Genomic DNA, 22380 nt, shown 5'->3' on the forward strand with positions numbered 1-22380 from the left:
ATGTTTCCAAACTTTTGACTGTTATAAGGTAACAGAAAGGATGTAGGATTTTTACATTTTTTTTGCTCATCTGTTTTGTGTTATAACAAATGCAGCCATGTTGGGCTGATTATCTGACACAATACCTCGAGGTAAAGGAAAGCTAAAAATACAGTGTTGGTAAAAATAATTTTTTAGAGTTCAATTAAAAATATGAGATATACTAAATGATAAGAATCTCTTTAAAATGGATCCCAATAGAGATGTGCTAAATGACTGGTAGGGAGGGAAGCAATATATAACCGGATTATGTGTACCTGTGTAATTCTGTCCTCTGAAAACACATCCAGCATGTCTAATAGGGTTCAGCTGCCGGCTGCTGTAATATCAAGGCCATTCTTTATGAATGAATGAGTTGGGTCATGCTGTTTCAACCCCTTACCTACTCTTTCATCAAATGTTTTCATTTTCTTCGCTCTCTCCTACGTTCTTCTATTCCGAATTTTATTGTTTGACCTTCCCAAACTTCCTATTCCATCTTTTTCCTTTATTTCTTCCTCTGTTTCTGTTGGCCAGGATGAGTGCATCCAAGTCCTTTGACCTCTCTCAGAAACCCAACACATCAGGTTCAGGGCCACGGTTGGACGTGCTTTAGGATTTAGGATTTTCAGAACATTCCTGGGGCAAAGGATAGTTCTTGCCCTTCCAGAAATTGTCTTCAGCCAATCAGCATTGTTTACTCACCCTCATGTTGTTTCAAAACTGTACTGCATGCTGTATTTTGTCACCATGGAACACAAAAGGACTGCAGCAGTTGGTGATCATGAGCTGACAAGGTCCAAAAAGAATATACTTTGAATATATTATTCAAACATAAATTTGAATAACTTATATTTGGTCTGTTTCTCACACACTGATAATCACCCCCCTCTGCTGCAGCTATAAAATCAGATTAGAATGTTACTCAAATGCTCATAACCAATTCCCATGGCATCAAACCTGTGCCATAAGCGCCATGTGGTCATGATGAACTTTGAAAAATCTTAAAATACTGTAGATCTTTTCATAAGTCGTTTTGTGTTTCACTGCAATAATAACAGCAATGTGCCTTTGAAAGGACATGAGAGTGAGAAAATTATGACAATTTAATTTTTTGGGTGAAGGTGAACTTCCTTCTAAACTTCATACCAAGACCAATATGACTAAACACATTATTACAATTTAAGATATTTGCAAACAACAATATGTAAGCATTTACATTTATTATTTTTGTAATTTTCTGGAAAATCTTTGGATACCTAAAAAAATTGTAAATATCCCTTTAAATTTGTCATGTTATTTAGAAGTGTTTCCCCCAGTGGGGTGTCTCTTACACATTTATGCCATATTTCTCCTCTAGCAGTAACTTGTACACTCTAAAAACACAGAAAGCTTTGTTTGTTTCTCAGAAATGTCAGTTGTATGAGCATTGACTCATTGTAACACAACCTTTGGTGAACTCTCATAGGGAAAAGAAAACTCTACTAGTACTCTACTATGGTAGTTCATGGCTCTTTGTGCTTGCCTTGGGTGTAGATAAGCCACTACTCATATGTGCTGTCTGATAAAAACGTGTTTTTTCCTGTTAGTTGTGGTTTTATAATGACATATATTTTTGCTGGTCATGTTTGTGCTGTTATTTCTTGAATTTCATTCTAAAATTAAATGGAATTGCTTAGTAGTTTCTATTCCTGTTTTAACATGGTTTCTACGTGTACATTTATATACATTACATATATTTGTATACACACATATATATATATATTTTATAGTCATCAGGCTTTAGCTGCTTCACAGCATAAATCACAGCTGTGGGTCCAATCAACAGGGTTCATTCGCAGTGTTCACTGCTCCTTATTCACTGAGCACGGGATAGAGAAAATATGTTGAACTTCACTTTACAAAATAAGTTCCTTTGGAACACCCTGCAAATGTCTATCAGATGCTTGATTTGTGCATATTAGAGAAGTTTAAGGTATGATATAATGAGAAGGTATGACATAATATACTGTAAATAAATATAAATTACCTTACATTAGATTATATAGATTTGTATAATATCAGATTATATAGATTTGTATAAAATAAATCCATGTGTAATTTATATAAATATAAATGTATTAAGTATCTTACTTATAAATTTAAGTAATATAAATTCTTATTTGAAAGCGGTAAACTAAATGATAAATGTCTATTGTATTGTTTAATATGAAAAGCGTATTTTCTTTTTAGATTAGATACCTTTGATCTTATTAAATATATTATTATATATTATATTATTATATATTAACCATAATATGATAGTTACATTGTAATTGTTGCGTCTCTTGTACTTTATACTTGTGAACAGCTGTGTACAAACCACACATGGGAATAATTAAATGGGAATAATAATGCCGGAGCCACAACTCCGTTTCACCGCCTTAATTTATTTCTAACTATAAATTTCTAATTTATAACTTCTCTATGTGCTGAAATAACTGGTGTGTATATTTTCCACTTCCTATGATTTTCCTGACCAAAAACGTGCCTATAGCTGCACACATCACTTTTTTAAGTATGAAATGGCCTCAAAGCATTGATGAACTAAAAGGCACACATTTTTAAATGTATGGTTTCATCTCAGATATGTGCCTTTCACGATTTATTTGTTTTTCACAGATTTTATTAATGTCCAAACATAGAAGTGCTACATAAAAAGTCCATGACACAGCCTGCATGACTGTAAAGAAAATTACAATGACTTTACAAGTTCTAGATTGACCTGTTGTTAGTCTTTACAGTGCTTGAATAATCCTTTACCAATGTGTATCATTTATTATGTGTAGTGTGTGGTTTCTCATGCTTTTATCTACCACTGAGTTCCCGTTCTTATCTGCCTTAAGCAGGACAATGGAAATGCCATGAGGGGCGGCAAAGCGGTGATTAGGTTTCAGGAGCAGCTGTGTCATATTTTGTTTGCTTGCCACATATTAATTCATAAGCTCATTAGTCTTTGCCTCTCTCTCTCTCTCTCTCTCTCTCTCTCTCTCACACACAGTCCACTGGAAGCAGAGGAAGCCCAGAAGCCACAGGGTAAGTCTCCTTTCCTTTCATTGGCTTCAAAGAGCCCCTTTGTGAAACACAGAGTTCCTTTCTCTTGCCTCAATTGTGCCACACTCTCCCTTTTTAAAAGAGCAGAGAGACAGTGATGTACTCACATACAGCTGGAGAGAATCTAGTGAAACACACAAACAGCCTTACACACAGATGTGCACATGTGTAATTGTGTATACAGCCATCCTGTTCCGCTGAGAGCTTCTTCAGTTCGAAGTTGTAATACTCAAAGTAGACCCAAACCCCCGAGTGGCCTGTACACCACAATCTAATTTAATTTATTTTATTTTTAGGAAAGGGAGTTTCCGTGTTTCATTTGTCTAAATTGGATGAGTTCTAGTATGTTGCATCACATTTGATTTGGTTGTCATTTGTTTCCAGTTTAGACGTCTTGTTCATTATGGCAGAATTCTAGGTTTGCCTTGTCACTTGCTTACAATATAGATGAGGTGTTTCCTGGCCAAATACAATAAATTAGGGATTCACAGTATATCTGCATCACATTGTTATCTGTCAATATTATTTGATGTCAGTAATATTTTTTTTAATTGTCATTGGAAAATATTAGATATACACTACCTAAAGGTTGGGGTTCAATACATTTTTTTGTTTGTTTTTGAAAGAAGTCTATTATGCTCTTAATCTCCATTTATTGAATCAAAAATACAGTAATATTCTAAAATATCATTACTATTTAAAATAGTGAATTTCTATTTTAATATATTTTCAAATGTGATTTATATCTGTGATGGCAAAGCTGAATTTTCAGTAGTCTTTATTCAGGTCTTTGGTGTCACGTGATTTCTCAGAAGTCATTCTAATATGCAGATTTTATGCTTAAGAAACATTTCTCATTTTAATATTCAGACCTGAGATTTTATTATCATAAAATATAAAATATGATATAAATGATATTATATTATATTAAGATTTTTGTGGAAACTGATGTGTCTATGCTGAATGATATTCAGTATGTATTAATTTCTTTAAAAATAAAAATCTTACTGACCCCATACTTGAGTGGTAGTGTAGTGCGTTGTCTGAGTAGAGCAGCTAACATTCTTAAGGATCCATCCCACCCTGGACATCATCTGTTTGTCCAGTTGCCCTCTGGTAGGCGCTTTAGATCTACTGCATCACGGACTAATAGATTTAAGAATAGCTTCTACCCAGAGCTGTAAGATAACTTAACAACACTGCAAAGAACTGAACTTTTGACTATACTTTGGTAAATCATGATTCAAGTATATAGATTATAATTACAGTTAAGGTCACTTTGTTTGTGACAACAATGTGTAATTACATGAATCTATCAAGTTTCTGTATTGTAGTGTGTTACATTTATGGTGTCTTAATTATTGGTTTGGTGTTATTATGTGTGGATGCACCGTAGGGTTTGCTAATTAATTTCATTGTATTTTACATGCAATGACAATAAAAGGAATTGATTGATTGATTGATTGATTGATATTGGCTGATATTGGATATTTAATTGTACATGCTCTTTTCTGCTTATTTTTACACTTAGATTACCTTTAGAGTTAATATTTATTAACACTTATAATTTAATAACACTGATAAATACACTCACCTAAAGGATTATTAGGAACACCATACTAATACTGTGTTTGACCCCCTTTCGCCTTCAGAACTGCCTTAATTCTACGTGGCATTGATTCAACAAGGTGCTGAAAGCATTCTTTAGAAATGTTGGCCCATATTGATAGGGTAGCATCTTGCAGTTGATGGAGATTTGTGGGATGCACATCCAGGGCACGAAGCTCCCGTTCCACCACATCCCAAAGATGCTCTATTGGGTTGAGATCGGGTGACTGTGGGGGCCATTTTAGTACAGTGAACTCATTGTCATGTTCAAGAAACCAATTTGAAATGATTCGAGCTTTGTGACATGGTGCATTATCCTGCTGGAAGTAGCCAGCAGAGGATGGGTACATGGTGGTCATAAAGGGATGGACATGGTCAGAAACAATGCTCAGGTAGGCCGTGGCATTTAAACGATGCCCAATTGGCACTAAGGGGCCTAAAGTGTGCCAAGAAAACATCCCCCACACCATTACACCACCACCACCAGCCTGCACAGTGGTAACAAGGCATGATGGATCCATGTTCTCATTGTTTACGCCAAATTCTGACTCTACCATCTGAATGTTTCAACAGAAATCGAGACTCATCAGACCAGGCAACATTTTTCCAGTCTTCAACTGTCCAATTTTGGTGAGCTCGTGCAAATTGTAGCCTCTTTTTCCTATTTGTAGTGGAGATGAGTGGTACCCGGTGGGGTCTTCTGCTGTTGTAGCCCATCCGCCTCAAGGTTGTGCGTGTTGTGGCTTCACAAATGCTTTGCTGCATACCTCGGTTGTAACGAGTGGTTATTTCAGTCAAAGTTGCTCTTCTATCAGCTTGAATCAGTCGGCCCATTCTCCTCTGACCTCTAGCATCAACAAGGCATTTTCGCCCACAGGACTGCCGCATACTGGATGTTTTTCCCTTTTCACACCATTCTTTGTAAACCCTAGAAATGGTTGTGCGTGAAAATCCCAGTAACTGAGCAGATTGTGAAATACTCAGACCGGCCCGTCTGGCACCAACAACCATGCCACGCTCAAAATTGCTTAAATCACCTTTCTTTCCCATTCTGACATTCAGTTTGGAGTTCAGGAGATTGTCTTGACCAGGACCACACCCCTAAATGCATTGAATCAACTGCCATATGATTGGTTGATTAGATAATTGCATTAATGAGAAATTGAACAGGTGTTCCTAATAATCCTTTAGGTGAGTGTATAATCTTTTGCAGTCTCAAAATTAAAATCTTTTTTTTCATACTTTCACTTAAAATAATTTATTTTTAGTGTTTACATTTTATTTTTAACACATCATGTAATAGATGATTAATTTTGTCCTTTTATTGGTTATTGTTAATAGTATCACATAAAATATTGGCGTTTGTGGTATATTCAAAGTATAATGCGAATGAATGAATCATTCACATTAAGACCAGGAATATGTATTAAAGTAAATAGGGTCCTTTTTGCACTTACAGAATGACTTATGACTGCTTTAATAAACAAGGTAATTGAAATGTTCAGTAACCAACAACCACAGCTACATGTAAGAACAGACACATTTTTAAGCCACATAATCATAAAAGTATGACTACTTTCAGGTCTGAAAGTGGCCCCCAAACCATGTAATTTGAGTACCCCTGCTTTATGGGTTGGTTTGAGTGATCACAGTTTCTGTGTGCTATATTCTAGTGCTTTCTTCTCTGATATGCTGTAGAGTATTTTGCAATGAGGTCATTCATTTGAATGTGTGAACTCAGCAGGTTTTAGGATTTGTCCACATCATTGATGCCTCTGGAGGAGTTGGACATTTTTGTGAAGTCAGCTGCCATTTTACTGTAAAATCAACCCACGGCGTGAGAGCGGCCTGATTGACAATTTTGACTGACAAAGGTTTCAACAGCAGTAATCCTTTGTATTGTGTGACTCTCAGACCTCCCTGTTGGTATACTGGACTATAAAATAAGACACAAAATATATCACTGCACACAGACACTTACACACTGCACAGTGAGCTAATCCAAGACAAACATTAGCAATACATGTTTTTATAACCTGTGACCAAACAAAGAACAACTGGCTAAATAGATGGATGGATGCACACAGACATATCGTACACACATAAAACTGCACTTATGAGAAATGCACCTCTCAGGTTTTTATTGCTTCACCCAAGTCTGTAAAATATTGTTGGTATTTTGGCTATTACTACTGTGATGTAACGTACTTCCCAATATCGTTAGCCTCATAGCATAATTGCCTAAGTCCTTTTTAAAAAAATATTACTTAGGCAATTATGCTATGAGGCTAACGATATTATGTTTTGTTGAACAATTTACTGAACATACAAGCCATGAATATAAATAAGATACTCAATAAAGGTTTTAGGCTAGGAGCAGAAACATAATTTTCTTCTGTATGTAAATATATTTTAAAGTGTCAAAAATATATGTGGCATATATTCCAAATACATTGACGTTGTCCACTTATATTTATCATTTTGAAATATATTTTGAAATATAACAAAAATATATGACGTTAAGTGTGAAATATATTTACATTTATATCATGTAATTTAAAATATATGACAAAATATATGGTCATAAAATGTTTAGCTTGCTAAAGAAGGGTCGAAAATGTATTTTTTAATCATAGTAATTCCTCTACCTTTTCCCCAATACACAACAGTAGGCTACCATATTTCACTACTGTATTATGACACACAGCTATAATAAATACTGTACTTACATTTAAATGACTGCAATGTAAAATGACAGATAGTTGCTTTCCTAGGACTATTAGGCCATATTAGGTGGCACGTACCTAACACTAAGTGCATTTATTAGATTTATTGTTGTTTTATTGACATCTTTCCTGAAGTAATTTAAATATTGAAAATATGCACAATATTTATGATGCAAGTATAACAATGATACTCCAACAGTGAAGTGCACTTAAACAATAGATAGAACTCAGTGTCTAACACTGCATACACACACTATTAAATATCTGTATTCAATTCTGTAAAAATAGGGAAAAAAAACTCTGCATTCTGTGTGTTGTTTCCTACATAAAATTGTCATTTTAGGCCAATAAAGTTAGTAAAGGGGCAGCCGTGGCCTACTGGTTAGGGCTTTGGGCTTGTAACCGAAGGGTTGCCGGTTCGATCCCCGGCCAGTAGGAAAAATGTGGGTGGGTGAAGTAGAGCACTGCTCTCCCATGCCCACATCCATGGCTGAAATGGTCTACCCAAAAAATAAATTGAAAGTGTGTTGTTTGTTTGTGAAAATGTTGACTTTTTAAATTTCTAAATATATTTACATATATTTAACTAAAATATATTTATTGGGCCAATTTCAAATATTTGCATATATTCCAAAAATATATTCTGAAAATATATTTCAAATACATTTCTTTTGTGTATGGGTCATCAGGGTTGGGCGAAATTCACAACTTAAATGTGGACTGTATATAACCCTTAACGAAATGAAAGGTATTTATGAAAAATGTTTGAAATGATGTACAGTCATGTACAGTTGGCTACACCCCACAGATGTTGAATTTGGAATGACAAGAGGAGGGATTTACTGAATTACAAAGCAAGGAAATTTTGCACAGTAATTTCATTAGTCAGGTTTATGATGAAACAAATAATTGCATTAGTGATTTATTCCCAGACATGTAGATTACATTTTTAAGACAGTTAAACACATCAATTCTGTCAGGACCACTACCGTCAAATATGATTGACAATTAGCATACAGTTTGGATTGGCGGAATGTAGTGGTGTCAACAATAATCGATTCGGCGATGCATCGCAATGCGGGGCATGCACGATTCAGCATCGATGCGGCAAAGTGCCATAATCGATTATGTCACTGTTTTAGGGGTGTAACGGTACGCGTATTCGTACTAAACCGTTCGGTACAAGGCACGCATTTTCAAACCGAACGGTTATTTCAAATGTAAGCGCGTCGCGAGCGCGCTCATAATGTAGACGCTGGCGCGACCACAACATCAAATGGCAAACGCAATGTAAGCGGAACGAAACTGAGCTACTCGTGACGGACTGTTTATCAGTTTGGACCAACGCAGCGCGAGCCGATCTTATACTACACAACGCTAAGAGATCCAGTAAAGAAAGCATTTGAACTCGCCACTAAAGTAATAACATCGCTGCGAGATCTAGTGAGAAACATTCACATTTCTCCGTTATTAACGGATCAAACAGCGCTGACGTGGAAACCAGGAAGAAACATTGTGACATGAATGAACTATCCAGTGTCCACAGATCTGCAATATTCACCATGGATTTACTGTAGTAACACTAACTGCAACTTTGGAAGTTTGGCAGGAATAGTAGGCTATAATGCTTTCAAGTAACGTTATGTCGGATTTATTTCGACATTATGAATAACATTGCTGCCCTCAAATGTTAATCTGAACTAAAATAAACATTTGTTTATAAGCACAAAATATTACATTTAATTTTTTCCAAGGAGCTGTTTTGTTTTATATGCTCCTAAGAAGAGTCAATTATAGCTCCATCACTGCTCAAAGAAAAAATAAAGTCATACTTTATGATGTTAGTTCTAATAAAAACAAATCAAGGAAATTTCTCTGGCATTTCTTTCTTTTTGCTGTATCGAAAACGTACCGAACCGTGACACAAGTGTATCGTATTGAACCGAACCATGAATTTTGTGAACCGTTACACCCTACACTGTTTATTTTCTGGCCTTGAGTTGGACAATAAAGTTGAAATTTAATTTCAAATGGTTCTCAAGCAGTGAGAAGAGAAACATTTCTCATTCAAAGCACTGAAAGCAGTGATTTATGCTTTCTTTTTCAGGTTTGAAAATGTCATATCCAATACCCTGTACCATTCAATTTTATTTTATTTAATGACATTTATGTCAAAGATACAGGAGAGTGATAATACACACATAGCAGCCAATAAAATCTGTTGTTCAATATCTGACTGCTTGTATTGCCTCATGACTGATGAAAATTTTGCCTTGTTGTGTGCAGTAGAATTTTGATGCATCGCAATGCATCGTAGAATCGAATTGAATCGAATCGTTACCTGGTGAATCGTAATCGAATCGAATCGTGAGGGCAGTGCCAATGCACACCCCTAGCGGAATGGTTCCGTTCTGGGCGAGAACTCCCTGCGCATCCATGCAGCCTAGCATGGATAAGAGCAGGGAGAGCAGCAATAATCCCCCAAAACAAAACCATATGCCAATATCCCCCAAAACCAACTGGCAGCGCAATCTGGATGCTTTTGTAGTTACCTGAGTGAGCCAAGGCAACAAGCATGTTGCCAATACCTGAAAAGCTTGAGCAACAGCATATTACCAACAATACCAGAAAGCCTTAAGCAAGTATGTTGCCCTTACCTAGATGGCCTAAACGAGTATGTTGCCAATACCCACATAACCATAGCAACAAGCATGTTGTCAATACCCGAAATGTTCAGCAGTAAACATGCATATTGCAATGAATGACATACCACCTGAAATGAAGAAGTGAAAGTTAGATATCAAAATGAATCAGCTGCTTGCTTGTTGTATATCCACAGTCCAGTTCCAGTTTCTTTGAGTGACGCCTGTGAGCTAGAGATGAGAGATGGAGATTTAATTTTCAATTATCTTTTTCATTGGAAATAAGTACTGAAGTACACAATACTGAAGTAATCCTGGTGGAAACTTCTGGTTCACACAGAATTAGCAACACTAAATTAGAATTAGAATTAGCTGGATGGTTTAATGTAACAAGCGTGATGCTGATGCTTGGATACATTTACTCACAAAGTTATAGACAAGTAATTTGTTGACGTGTACTGCGTACACTGTCACCTGTCAATGATGTCATAACCTTGTTATACTTGGTTGTAGTTTACTTCTGTAGAAAAGAGAAAAATTATAAAAAATTATATATACACACACACACATTTGTTATTATAATTTTTTACACCCACCATGACTGAGGCTGATAGAATGGTTACATCCTGATTTTAGCATCATATGTTGAGCACTATATATCCAATCTAATTGGGGAAGCATCACACCAAGCTGGAGCAAGCAAGGACACATGGCAACAAGCGTGTTGCTGTAGCCAATTTAACAATTGTATGGGATCTATTGGGGGAAGCTTACACCCCTAGCAGCAGCAAAATCTAATACAAGCATGTTGTATAATCGCGGAAATATTGCTAAAACTAGTGTAGTTTGGCAGGGGAAGCCTACACCCTACAGCAATAGCTCCGACTAGCGGCAACAAACTAATACAACAATCATAGTGTGTAAATCATAGTGTGTAAATCACAGAACTATTGCTAAAACTAGTGTAGTTTGGCAGGGGAAGCATACACCCTACAGCAATAGCTCCGACTAGCGACAAGAAAACTAATACAACTAGCATGTTTGTATAATAGGACTAGTATTAAAACGTACTCGGTTACTAACGTAACCTCGGTTCTCTCTAGAGAGGGAACGAGTACTGCGTAAGTCTTACGCTATGGGAAAATCTCTTTTCCGCGAGATACTGAAGCCAAAAATTATCCTTAATTTTGAAATAATGTAAAACGCGTTGCGGCAGCGTGCAGACACAGGCGAGACGGCTCGCGCGCCTATTGGCTGCCCTGCGGCAACTGCAGCAGCCTATCGATAAGGCCTTTTCGTGACGTCAGCTCCAATGGGGGCGCTTCGCGCCCAATACGTCACATCCCGCCAGAATGGGCGTGGCCTAGGGCTATAAATATAGCTTCGAGAGGCTAGCTCACTGGTTTTTCATCGCCGAAGCGAACCAGAGCGTGTGCAGGCACGGCAAGATACGCAGTACTCCTTCCCTCTCTAGAGAGAACCGAGGTTACGTTAGTAACCGAGTACGTTCTCTTATGAGAGGTTCTCTCGTACTGCGTAAGTCTTACGCTAGAGGAACACAGTGTAAAACGCCGTGCATGCTAAGATCCAGCAACAAAGTCCCAAGGGCAAGTGCCCGGGCTCATATAGTACATGATCATAAGGGACTCACAGAGAGCCCAGGAAAGAGTGGCTAGAATAGCATCATTCCTGTAATAATATAACATCCTATAAGGAGCAGTTATACTGATGATGTGTCATACAGTCAGGGCGACCCCCGGCCTGGACTGACGAATATAGTGGGTCTTACACACTGCCCATAGAGCTGCGCGATCAAACAGCGAGCATTTGCTCAAGCAGTTTCAGTATTCTGGCCCGAACACATCAGGGCAGACAGTACCGATTTTAGACTGAAAGCAGCTTAGCCTGCAAGGCGGGAACCTCTAGGTTATAAAACCTTATAAATGTAGACGGGGAGGCCCAGCCTGCCGCCATACAGATATCTTGCAAGGCAATCCCACTAGACCAAGCCCACGACGAGGCCACACCTCTCGTGGAGTGTGCTCTGACACCTAATGGGCACTGTAAGCCCTTAGAGGTATAAGCCAGCGCTATAGCATCAACTATCCAACTGGATAGGCTCTGTTTCGACACGGCAAGTCCCTTAGAACGTCCGTAGAGTGAAAACAAAGAGCTGCTCTGTCTGTCTGAAAACAGACGTGCGAGACACATAAGCTCTTAATGCCCTGACTGGGCAAAGGAAGCTTGCGTCTCCTTCCTCGTCAGAGACCGGTAGGGCTGACGGGGAAATGACCTGCGCCCTAAACGGTGTGTTGAGGGATTTTGGAACATAACCGTGCTTAGGTTTGAGTATAACTCTTGAGTCATTAGGCCCAAACTCCATGCACGTCGCGCTTACTGAGAGCGCGTGTAAGTCCCCTATGCGCTTCACTGAAGCGAGAGCCAGAAGAAACACTGTCTTGAAAGACAGGTGTTTAAGATCAATCGTCTGTAAAGGCTCGAATGGGTCACCTTTCATGGCTTCCAGCACTGTAGAAAGGTCCCATACAGGGACTGAGGGAGGTCTGGGAGGATTCAGTCTCTTAGCTCCTCTAAGGAAGCGGATGACTAAATCGTTCCTTCCTACTGACTGACCCAGCGTTGTTTTTGAGAACGCTGCTATGGCCGCCACATACACTTTGAGCGTGGAAGGGGTCCTGCCCTTGTCCAACAGCTCTTGTAGGAAGGAGAGAACCTCCGTCACCCCACAGTTTAGGGGCGAAACGCCACGAGCTGTGCACCAGCTGGAGAACACTGACCATTTCGAGGAATAGAGACGTTGCGTAGACGGAGCTCTAGCCTGCGTGATCGTGTTTAACACTCCGCTTGGGAGGTCAGCGGGTACCCGTTGATGGCCCAAACATGAAGGGACCACAGCTCTGGGCGCGGATGCCAAAACGAGCCCTTGGCCTGAGAGAGGAGGTCCCTCCTCACTGGCACTGGCCATGGGGCAGTGCTTGCTAGCTGCATCAGAACTGGGAACCAGGGTTGGTTTTTCCAGAACGGCGCTACGAGTAGCACTGAGCATCCTTCTCTGATCCGTTCTATCACCTGAGGCAGGAGAGAGACGGGAGGAAAGGCATAGAGTGGGCGGCGGGGCCATACATGAGCCAGCGCGTCCCTGCTCTTGGAGAAAAATTCCAGACAGTGAGCGTTTTCTTGAGACGCAAACAGGTCTACTTCCGCTCTGCCGAATTTCTTCCACAGAAGCTGGACTGTCTGTGGGTGTAGAGGCCACTCGCCTGTCGGAACATTGTTCCTGAACAGTCTGTCCGGTCCTACGTTTAGGAGCCCTGGCACATGCGCTGCTCTCATCGAGAGCAGGTTGCGCTGAGCCCACACCAGGAGGCGTTCTGTCAGCCTGTGCAGGTTTTGGGACCTGAGGCCGCCCTGGCGATTTATGTAGGACACCACTGACATGTTGTCCGAGCGGACCAGGACGTGGTGTCCTTGTATTTGGGGACAAAAACGCATCAGCGCGTTGTCTACTGCCAACATTTCAAGGCAGTTTATGTGTAGAAGCTTCTCCCGTTCTGACCATTGGCCAAAGAACGGTCTGCCCTTGAGCAGTGCTCCCCATCCCAAGGTGGATACGTCCGTAGACACTACCTTCACACTCGAGGAAGTCCCCAGGCTTACACCTGATTGGTACAAGTCGTTTGCTTTCCAAGGTTTCAGAGCTGCGATGCATTTCTGATTGACCTTGAGACGAAGCAGACCGGAAGCCCACGCTCGGCGCGGTACTCGCGCTTTCAGCCAGAACTGTAGCGGGCGCATGCGAAGCAAGCCCAGCTGAAGTACCGATGATGCTGAGGCCATGAGACCTAGCATCCTCTGAAATTTCTTGAGCGGGACAGATGCGCCGCAGCGGAAAGAGCTCGCTGCGCGCTGAATGTCTAGTACGCGCTGTGGTGACAGTCGCGCTATCATAGACAGCGAGTCCAGTTCTGTGCCCAGAAAATATATTATCTGTCTGGGAGACAGAGAACTCTTTGCCCAATTGACTCTGAGACCCAGATTCTCGAGGTGATCGAGCAAAATGGTCCTGTGCTCTATGAGCACTGAGTGAGATTGAGCTAGAATCAGCCAATCGTCCAAGTAGTTCAATACTCGCATGCCCTGTAGTCTGAGGGGAGCGAGCGCTGCGTCCATGCACATCGTACATGTACGGGGTGCTAGAGACAAGCCGAACGGTAGGACTGAGCACTGATATGCCTGGCCCTCGAAGGCGAATCTCAAATGTCGCCTGTGACGTGACGCTATTTGTATTTGAAAATATGCGTCTTTCAGATCTATTGACACAAACCAATCTCCTCGGCGAATCTGCGTGAGGATTTTTCTGGTCGTGAGCATTCTGAACTGTCGCTTCGCAAGCACTCTGTTCAGTTGCCTTAGATCTAGCATGGGTCTGAGACCCCCGTCTTTTTTCAGTACCAGGAAGTATCTGCTGTATAGCCCTCCTTCGCTCTGAGCTTGAGATAAAGGCTCTATGGCCCCTTTGCTCAACAGTTTCAAAATTTCGGCCCGAAGTAGGTGGTGCTACTTCTGTTTTTACCGTAGTTTCGACGCGCGTCACATAGCGGCGAGGGCGTCGGCGAAACTGTAGCGAATAGCCTCTTTCTATAATGTCTAGCACCCACTTCAAAACCCCCGGGTAGCCTTGCCCATGCATCTGCACGAATGGCTAGGGGCTGAATGCGGAGCGCGCTCTGGTCGCTCAGCGACAGAGGGGCTTCGGTGTGCTGCAACATAAGCGTCGCGCTTTGAGGCAGGGGGCGCGCTGATAACAGCGGGCAGATTGCCCGTGCTCGACTCCTTTGCGGTGGTCAACCGAGAGGGGAGGGCTGGGCGAGTCCCGTAGGACCTTTCATGTCTATGTGTGAATGTGGGCGCGGGATAGCGGGCACATTTACAACACTGAGAGCATTGTCCGCCTGAGCAGAGCGAATGCACATTGGTTTTGTTTTTACAGAAACCTTGAGATATGCGGAACGTAGTGTTTGTGGGCAGTGGGCACATTTACCACGTTTAATGCGCAATCGATCTGGGTCGATTTCATGTGCGCGAGCCCTGTGACGGGCTGTGTTTGTGTGTAGGAATGAGCACTGGGCAGTGGGCATTTTGTCTACACTCGTAACACCATCGGCCGTGGCCGGGACACCAGAAAATACACTCTTATGGGATTTATCTGGGTAGCCGTAAAAGCGGTGTTTGTGTGCAGGCAAGCGGGCTGCTTCGCCGACTTGTTTACTGCAGAATACACTGGAACAGTCGCATTTACTGGAACTGAACGAGCGAAAAGTTGCCATAGAAACAGAGAGCGTCAACATGCTGGCGTTTGTTTGCAGGCGTGCGTGTATCACAGCAGGCTTGTTCACTGCAATATTGACATTTCCAGTCGTCTGAACTTCAGAGGCGGAAACCGTAGAAACAGTGTTTGGGTGCAGGCGAGCGGGTTGTACCACACGCTCGTTGGCTGCAAAATACACATCTGCAGTCGCCTTTTCAGGGAACTGCCAGAGCGAGCATTGACGGCAAAAAAAAATTTCTGCCGGTAGACCCGGGATTCGATCACGGGTCTCTCGCGCGAACGCCTGATGATCTACCACTGGACCACAGAGGAAGACACATAGGCATTCAGTTAGCGCGAGTATTATCAGAGAGCGTCAACATGCTGGCGTTTGTTTGCAGGCGTGCGTGCAAAACAACAGGCTCGCTCACTGCAATATTGACATTTCCAGTCACCTGAACTTCAGAGGGGAATGAGAAATGTATGAGGAGTGACGGTCGGCCCGGCCGCAGCGGGGCTAAAAACACCCTTTTCTCCTTTCGCCAGTGACGCACGGAAACCATAGAAACGGTGTTTGGGTGCAGGCGAGCGGGTTGTACAACGCGCTCGTTGGCTGCAAAATGCACATCTGCAGTCGCCTTTCAGGGAACTGACAGAGCGAAGCATTGGCGGCATAATATATCTGCCGTTAGACCGGGATTCGAACACCGGTCTCTCGTGCGAAAAACCTAAGATTCCGCCACTGAACCACAGGGGGGAACTCAAAGGCTTATAGATGCATGAGCATATAAGAGAGCGTCAACATGTTTTCTTCGGCGTTTGCTTGCAAGCATGCGTGTTTAAACAGGCTCGTTTGCTGCAATATTGATATTTCCAGTCGCCTAATCAGGGAACTGAGTTCTCTTTTCGCCGGTGAGTGACGCGTGAATGGGGCACAAGGGCAGGGTAGCTTTCTTGTAACGTAAAGAAAAACTAACCCCGACCGTCCGCTTCCAGCCTCCCTTGTGAACGGCGCGGTTTGCGCGGCTCGAACAGAGGGAGAGCAGGTATCATCCCCCAAGCAGGCAAGGCAAGCGGGCGAACCGGCGAGCTTTGCGGGTTGGGGGGGCGGAGGAGCAGTCTCGGAGAAGGATGCCAGGTGAGTCCTCAGAGTCACCATAGGCAGTAACTGGCTCGCAGTGAGGGCAGTCGCCGTCAGCGAGCGCGAGAGCTGCGTGATCCTCAGGAAAGGGGCGTCTTGAAAAAGACGCCCGGCTCTTTTAGTGCAATGAGAGTGTGTGTCGCGGCGGCGAGCACACACACATACACAAAACACAGTAGCAGAGAAAGGATATAACGCCGGATAGCGCAGCAGGAAGGCGACTGAAGGCGGCGCGGCCAGCGGCTTCAGAGTGTCGACTCGTCCCGCTGAAAGGCTTCTTCAGACGGCGCGGCTTCTCTCCGGATCCAGCGATGCGAGAGCTTCGCTGAAGAGATGAAAAATCAGTGAGCTAGCCTCTCGAAGCTATATTTATAGCCCTAGGCCACGCCCATTCTGGCGGGATGTGACGTATTGGGCGCAAAGCGCCCCCATTGGAGCTGACGTCACGAAAAGGCCTTATCGATAGGCTGCTGCAGTTGCCGCAGGGCAGCCAATAGGCGCACGAGCCGTCTCGCCTGTGTCTGCATGCTGCCGCAACGCGTTTTACATTATTTCAAAATTAAGGATAATTTTTGGCTTCAGTATCTCGCGGAAAAGAGATTTTCCCCTAGCGTAAGACTTACGCAGTACGAGAGAACCTCTCGTAAGAGAACTAGTGTAGTCCGGTTGGAGAGCCTCTAGCTCTGAGTCAGATGCAGTGTGCACTGCGCAGCTAAGCAGTGACATACAGTGTGCTTCCTCATTAATGAACATGATTACTGCTCCCGTCCTACGGATTCCTTCGGCTGTGGAGGTGAAGATGACGACTCCCATGATTCCACACTCCTTCACAGGACCATCAAGCTACAATGTTGTTAGTGTTGAATACCAGACCTCTGCGGTGAATGTACTGTGAATTAAGCACAAGTATGTTACTGATATCTAGATAGCTTTAGCCACAAGCATGTGGTAACTTTAACACATTATGTTGCAATAATCAGATAGAATAAAGCACAGGCATTTTTCCAATGCAACCAGATAGCACAAACAACGCTTGATTACTATAGCATGTTGCTGAGGACAGTATGCACAAGCCGAAGTAACAAACACATATTCGATAACATAGATCTAGCAACCACTATACAGTACTGATAGCAATGCTGCTGAAATGACAGCATATTACTAATGCCTGAAACATTTAACACAGCATGTGACAATGACACCAGGTATAAGCCTAAAACAAAGCCATGTTCCAAATAACGACTGGGCTAAATAACCTTATAAATAAAATAACTATGTTTCAATAGCAACTAACATCTTTTAAAGCAGCAGTTTTTAATAGCCACTATATAGCCTTAGAACAAGCAGTGTTTCAATAATGTTTTTTTTTTTTTTTTTTTACATATACACAGCTTAAATATACCATCATGTTGAATTTCAGCCTATAAAGATGCAAGCCCTTAAAAAACAATGCATTAAAATCATAGACTGTAAAAAAATGGATTAAAATGAAAGCACTGTAAAATACAATACACTGTAGCTTTAAGAACGACGTGTTTCCAAGAATTAGATAGACCAAGCGTGTCCGAAGTGACTCAACTGAATTGTGACTGTTTACTGTCTTTTTAAAAGCTGTGCCACAGCAGAATATTTCCGTTTGCACCATGAATTGTTAATTCATAACAAACAGCTGCTTGAATCTGTGCTGCATAGTGCTAAAGCACGCGTGTGCAACGCGATCAGTTGCCAATGACAACACATAGTAACGTACATGGCCAATATGATTGCATAAGCCTAGCAAGTGCCTTTTAATGAAAACGACTAAGTTAGAATAGCCCAAGCCACACGTATAGCATGAGCAACAAGCATGTTGCCAAAACCCTGATAGATTTTAGCAATGAGCATTAAAAAGGAACTTAACTTAGCTTTGTAAAGACTTTCAGAGATGAATGGAGAATGAATCACATCGAGTCCTGTGTCAGTAATGCAGCGATGCAAGCAGCAATGCAGACTGAGGTCACTTCCAAATCAGGCAACTTATGATCAATGCGGCAAATCTCGTGTTCAAGTTTAAGATGAATCTGAGGTGAAATCCTTGTGGGGAATGAATTCCTCTTGCTAAATTCCCGATTCCACGATTCCTTGTGAGATGATGTTGTTTGCCTGCCGAATTTCACCATTTAATTAGCTCCTGAGAAGGCGATAGCTGCTGATAACCCTGAAGGAGCTTATGTATACAGTGATAGGTGTCATATATTCCCATAGGTAGATGTGGATCAGCTGATGCGAGCTTGACTAACCCCTCTTTCACACAGCAAGCGTGAGTGGCGCGAGAGCGGCGCATCCGCGAAACTACATCGTCACTGCAGCAGGAGACTCCCGTGAGTATTCACACTGGAAGCGTAGTACAGCGTCACAGCAGCAGGTGCAAACCGTGTTTGGCAGACAATATAACCATTTCAAACAATGTGTCAGTTCTTTCAACATTTTTGTTTTTATAATAATACACCTTACTTTCACCCAAAACTAATAATTAAAAAGTTTAAATGGGTAAATACATTTGTTATACTTAATTTTCTTTTCTGGCATATTGTTAAAACACTAGACATTGGCATCTGTGCATTTTGAGCACGTTTTGTGTTAAATCACATTTATTTTGTCCATCAAAAGCATCAAAAGTGTGCTTTCACTTTAATTGAGCGTGAGCAGCACAGCAAAAAATAGACCGGACGCCGAAACCCCCGCTGCACTGCTGTTCACGCGACGCTCCTGCTTGACGCTCACGCGCTGCTCCTGCTCCCGGTGTGAATGCACTCATTGATTAACATGGACGCCGAAAAAAATACGCGCTGCTCACGCGCCGCTGACGCTTGCGGTGTGAAACCGGGGTAACGTGACCTGCCAGAACTAACGCTACGCTTGATATCTATTAACTCAACCATCAAAATATACTGGACTACAAAATGTCCACCATTGTTTTCAGAGCACTTTATGAAAATAACTCTTAACACATGTACACTATACCATTCAAAAGTGTTTTTAGTTTTAGTTTAAATACATTAATACTGTTATGCAATTGTGTAAATAAATAAATAAATAGATTTTTATTTTATTTTATATTCGGGTCAATATCACTATAAAGTGCCTTTGGTGTCCTCATCAGAATCGCTCAGTCATCATGAACATAATGCAAAATAATGAAATTCTGAGGTTTTATTATAAATGGCCAAACACTTACACACATACAAGTACAATGATACGTCTCTTAAAATGTGTTTTTCTGATTTTATACCATTTTCTTTGATTGGATGTATGTGATTTTGGCATGTCCCGCACGCTGCTCAGCTAACTTCAGTGAGTGTAAAAAGTGGTTAAATTACATACAATTATAATACTTTTTTAATGTACTTATTGTCCTCAGCAAGTTATTTAATAAAACAAGTCATTTTGATTATTTATATTTTATTTTCATAATAATATTAACAGGGGCGTGTCTAGAGCATTTTCAGTGGGGGGGCCATGCTGGGGCACTGCCTCCAAACGGGGTGGCCGCCAGTGACAAAAAAAAAGAAGCTAAATTCTACAGTAGCCTATATTACGTAAATCCTACTGATTTTATTTTTTTAATTTGAATAAAGTTACTTGTAAACAAATGTAGTAATAAAGCACATTTTTGATTAATTTAGTTTTTTGTCATCCCTGCATCCATTAAGTTAAATTTGAGAGCCAGTGTTTATTATTTTTTGTGTTTTCATAAAACTAACAAGTTTATAAAATAAAAGCAATTTTAATAATGAGCCATTTTAAAAACCCAGAAGCTTCTACGATGTCAACTATTTTCTTTTAATTAGTTTGGCCATTACAATATACAGTAGTTTTATTCACAATCTCTTTCAAATAATAATAATAAAAAAATAAAAACAAATTCCCCCCACTGTAATAATTCAAATGGTTTGGCCAAAACATCAGTGTTTCATTCAGCATTTCTTTCAGACTCATCTACAAAAAAGCTGAGTAACTCAGAGTTAAAGGGATGGTTCACTTTGAAATTAAATTTTGGTATGTTTTAGCTTACGTATGTTTAAGGGCATTCAAGATGTAGGTGTCTTTTTTTTCCGCAGTAGTTTCAATTTTGATATTTTTAGGTCAAACCGTTCTTGTCTGTCAGTCATAATGCAGGTCTATGATCACTATCTCAAAGAGCATGCACAATGAAGTCCAAATTAAACAATTCCCCATCGTAAGTACACATTGATGGCCTAAGACACGAAACGAGCGGTTTGTGTGAGAAAAAGAGCAGTATTTATATAGTTACCACCTCTACACAACCACGTCCAAGTGATCTGAGGGCGCACGCGCTTCCTGGTGTGTGACGTGTGCGCGCGTTCTGGCTTAGCTCCGGAAAGAGCCGGACGTGATCTCGGATGTGTACAAGAGGTAAAAAACGATATAAATACTGTTCGTTTTCTCACACAAACCGCTCGTTTCGTGTCTTCGGCCATCATTGTGTACTTAAGATGGGTTACTTACTCACAACTTGCGACCGTTGTTTCTCTGGCGCTGCACTTCTTTGAATCGCGAACTTCAGTAGAGTCTATAAACTGATTGGCTGTAAAATGAACCAATCACAAGACATCTTATAGGGGGGGCACCTGGGGTGGCCAATCGAATTTCAGGGGGGGCCGGTGCCCCCCCTGGCCACCACGTAGACCCGCCCCTGAATATTAAGCAGTTTGCATGTGTCCCTGAGATTGCTGTCCACCCTGTCATTATGGGGTAAACTCCCCTTTAAGAAACCAACTGATGTACTTAGTGACATCCCCTCCCCCATTTGGTCTTTCTTCAGTGGAGGTTAAAACATCTGCAACACACACAGAAAGTATCTACACTTATATTTCCTAATTTTCATCATATTGTGTTTGTAGTTGCGTGTTGTCAAGCTTAACATGTCCACCCTGTCATTGTGAAATATTAATTAATATAAAAACTTTTCATAAATTCTAAATATACATTTTAAACAGTGCGCAGTCAGCTTCAACAGTGAATCACTTTGCTTACTGCTGCACACCATGTGCTCATTAAATACTAAATTTAGCCAAAAAATGTCCATTTGCATTTGCAACTCCTGAAAATCAGCCTGAGCCAGGCCCCTCCTTCTTCTATATTGGTTAAGGTTTTTTTGAAGGTCCTGTTGTTTTTAAAATGTTCCCCCATTCTAGTTCACCCATTAAAGCATTTGTCCACCCTGTCGTCTTGTTGTCCACCCTGTCATTTTGTTGTCCACCCTGTCATTTTCAACTTTTATGATGAAAATAAACTAATTATTTTAACAAGTTAACAAAACCTTGTGTGTGATTTCTTAATAAACAAATGAGGGCCAGTTAGTATTGTTTTAAATTTTGACTAAATATCTTTGTTGTTAGATTTTATTTAGAATAGAATGTGCAACTATCGCATATTTTATTGGGCAATACATATTTAAGCAGTAACTTCATTATTATCAAAATACTTTTACCATTAACTAAAATGTTTTGTTGGGAAAGGGACACATTCTCTTTCCTCAGATCTACATTTTATAATCACTATGCAATGAAAATGTATTTATTCTACTATGAGTTTGTCCATGACAGGGTGGACATATTTTATGGTTTGCTCGTATATTGTCAGCTTGCAGTTAATTTATAAAAAGTGCTGGAGCTTGACCAATATGCATTTCTAACAGCCTAATGTCTCCTTAATACAACACATATGAAGTTAAATGGAAAATCTCAGATTTTTTTGGGGAAATTGTGAAGTCTCAAAGGCACTTTATGGTGATTTTGACCCATTCATCAAATTATCCTG

General features: G+C 41.0%; 1 protein-coding gene across 5 annotated transcripts in view; it reads left to right on the forward strand.

Annotated features, from left to right (window-relative positions):
• Positions 1-22380, forward strand: part of svild (supervillin d) — a 182998-nt gene that overhangs the window by 51700 nt on the left and 108918 nt on the right. For all 5 annotated transcript variants that reach the window (XM_084433449.1, XM_084433452.1, XM_084433453.1 and 2 more), the window contains exon 3: positions 3059-3093. In XM_084433449.1, coding sequence (XP_084289575.1) covers positions 3059-3093 — 35 coding nt within the window. The remainder of the gene's footprint in view (positions 1-3058; positions 3094-22380) is intronic.

The sequence above is a fragment of the Rutilus rutilus genome (genome assembly GCF_951802725.1).
Source record: "Rutilus rutilus genome assembly, chromosome: 16".
Classification (NCBI taxonomy): Eukaryota; Metazoa; Chordata; class Actinopteri; order Cypriniformes; family Leuciscidae; genus Rutilus; species Rutilus rutilus.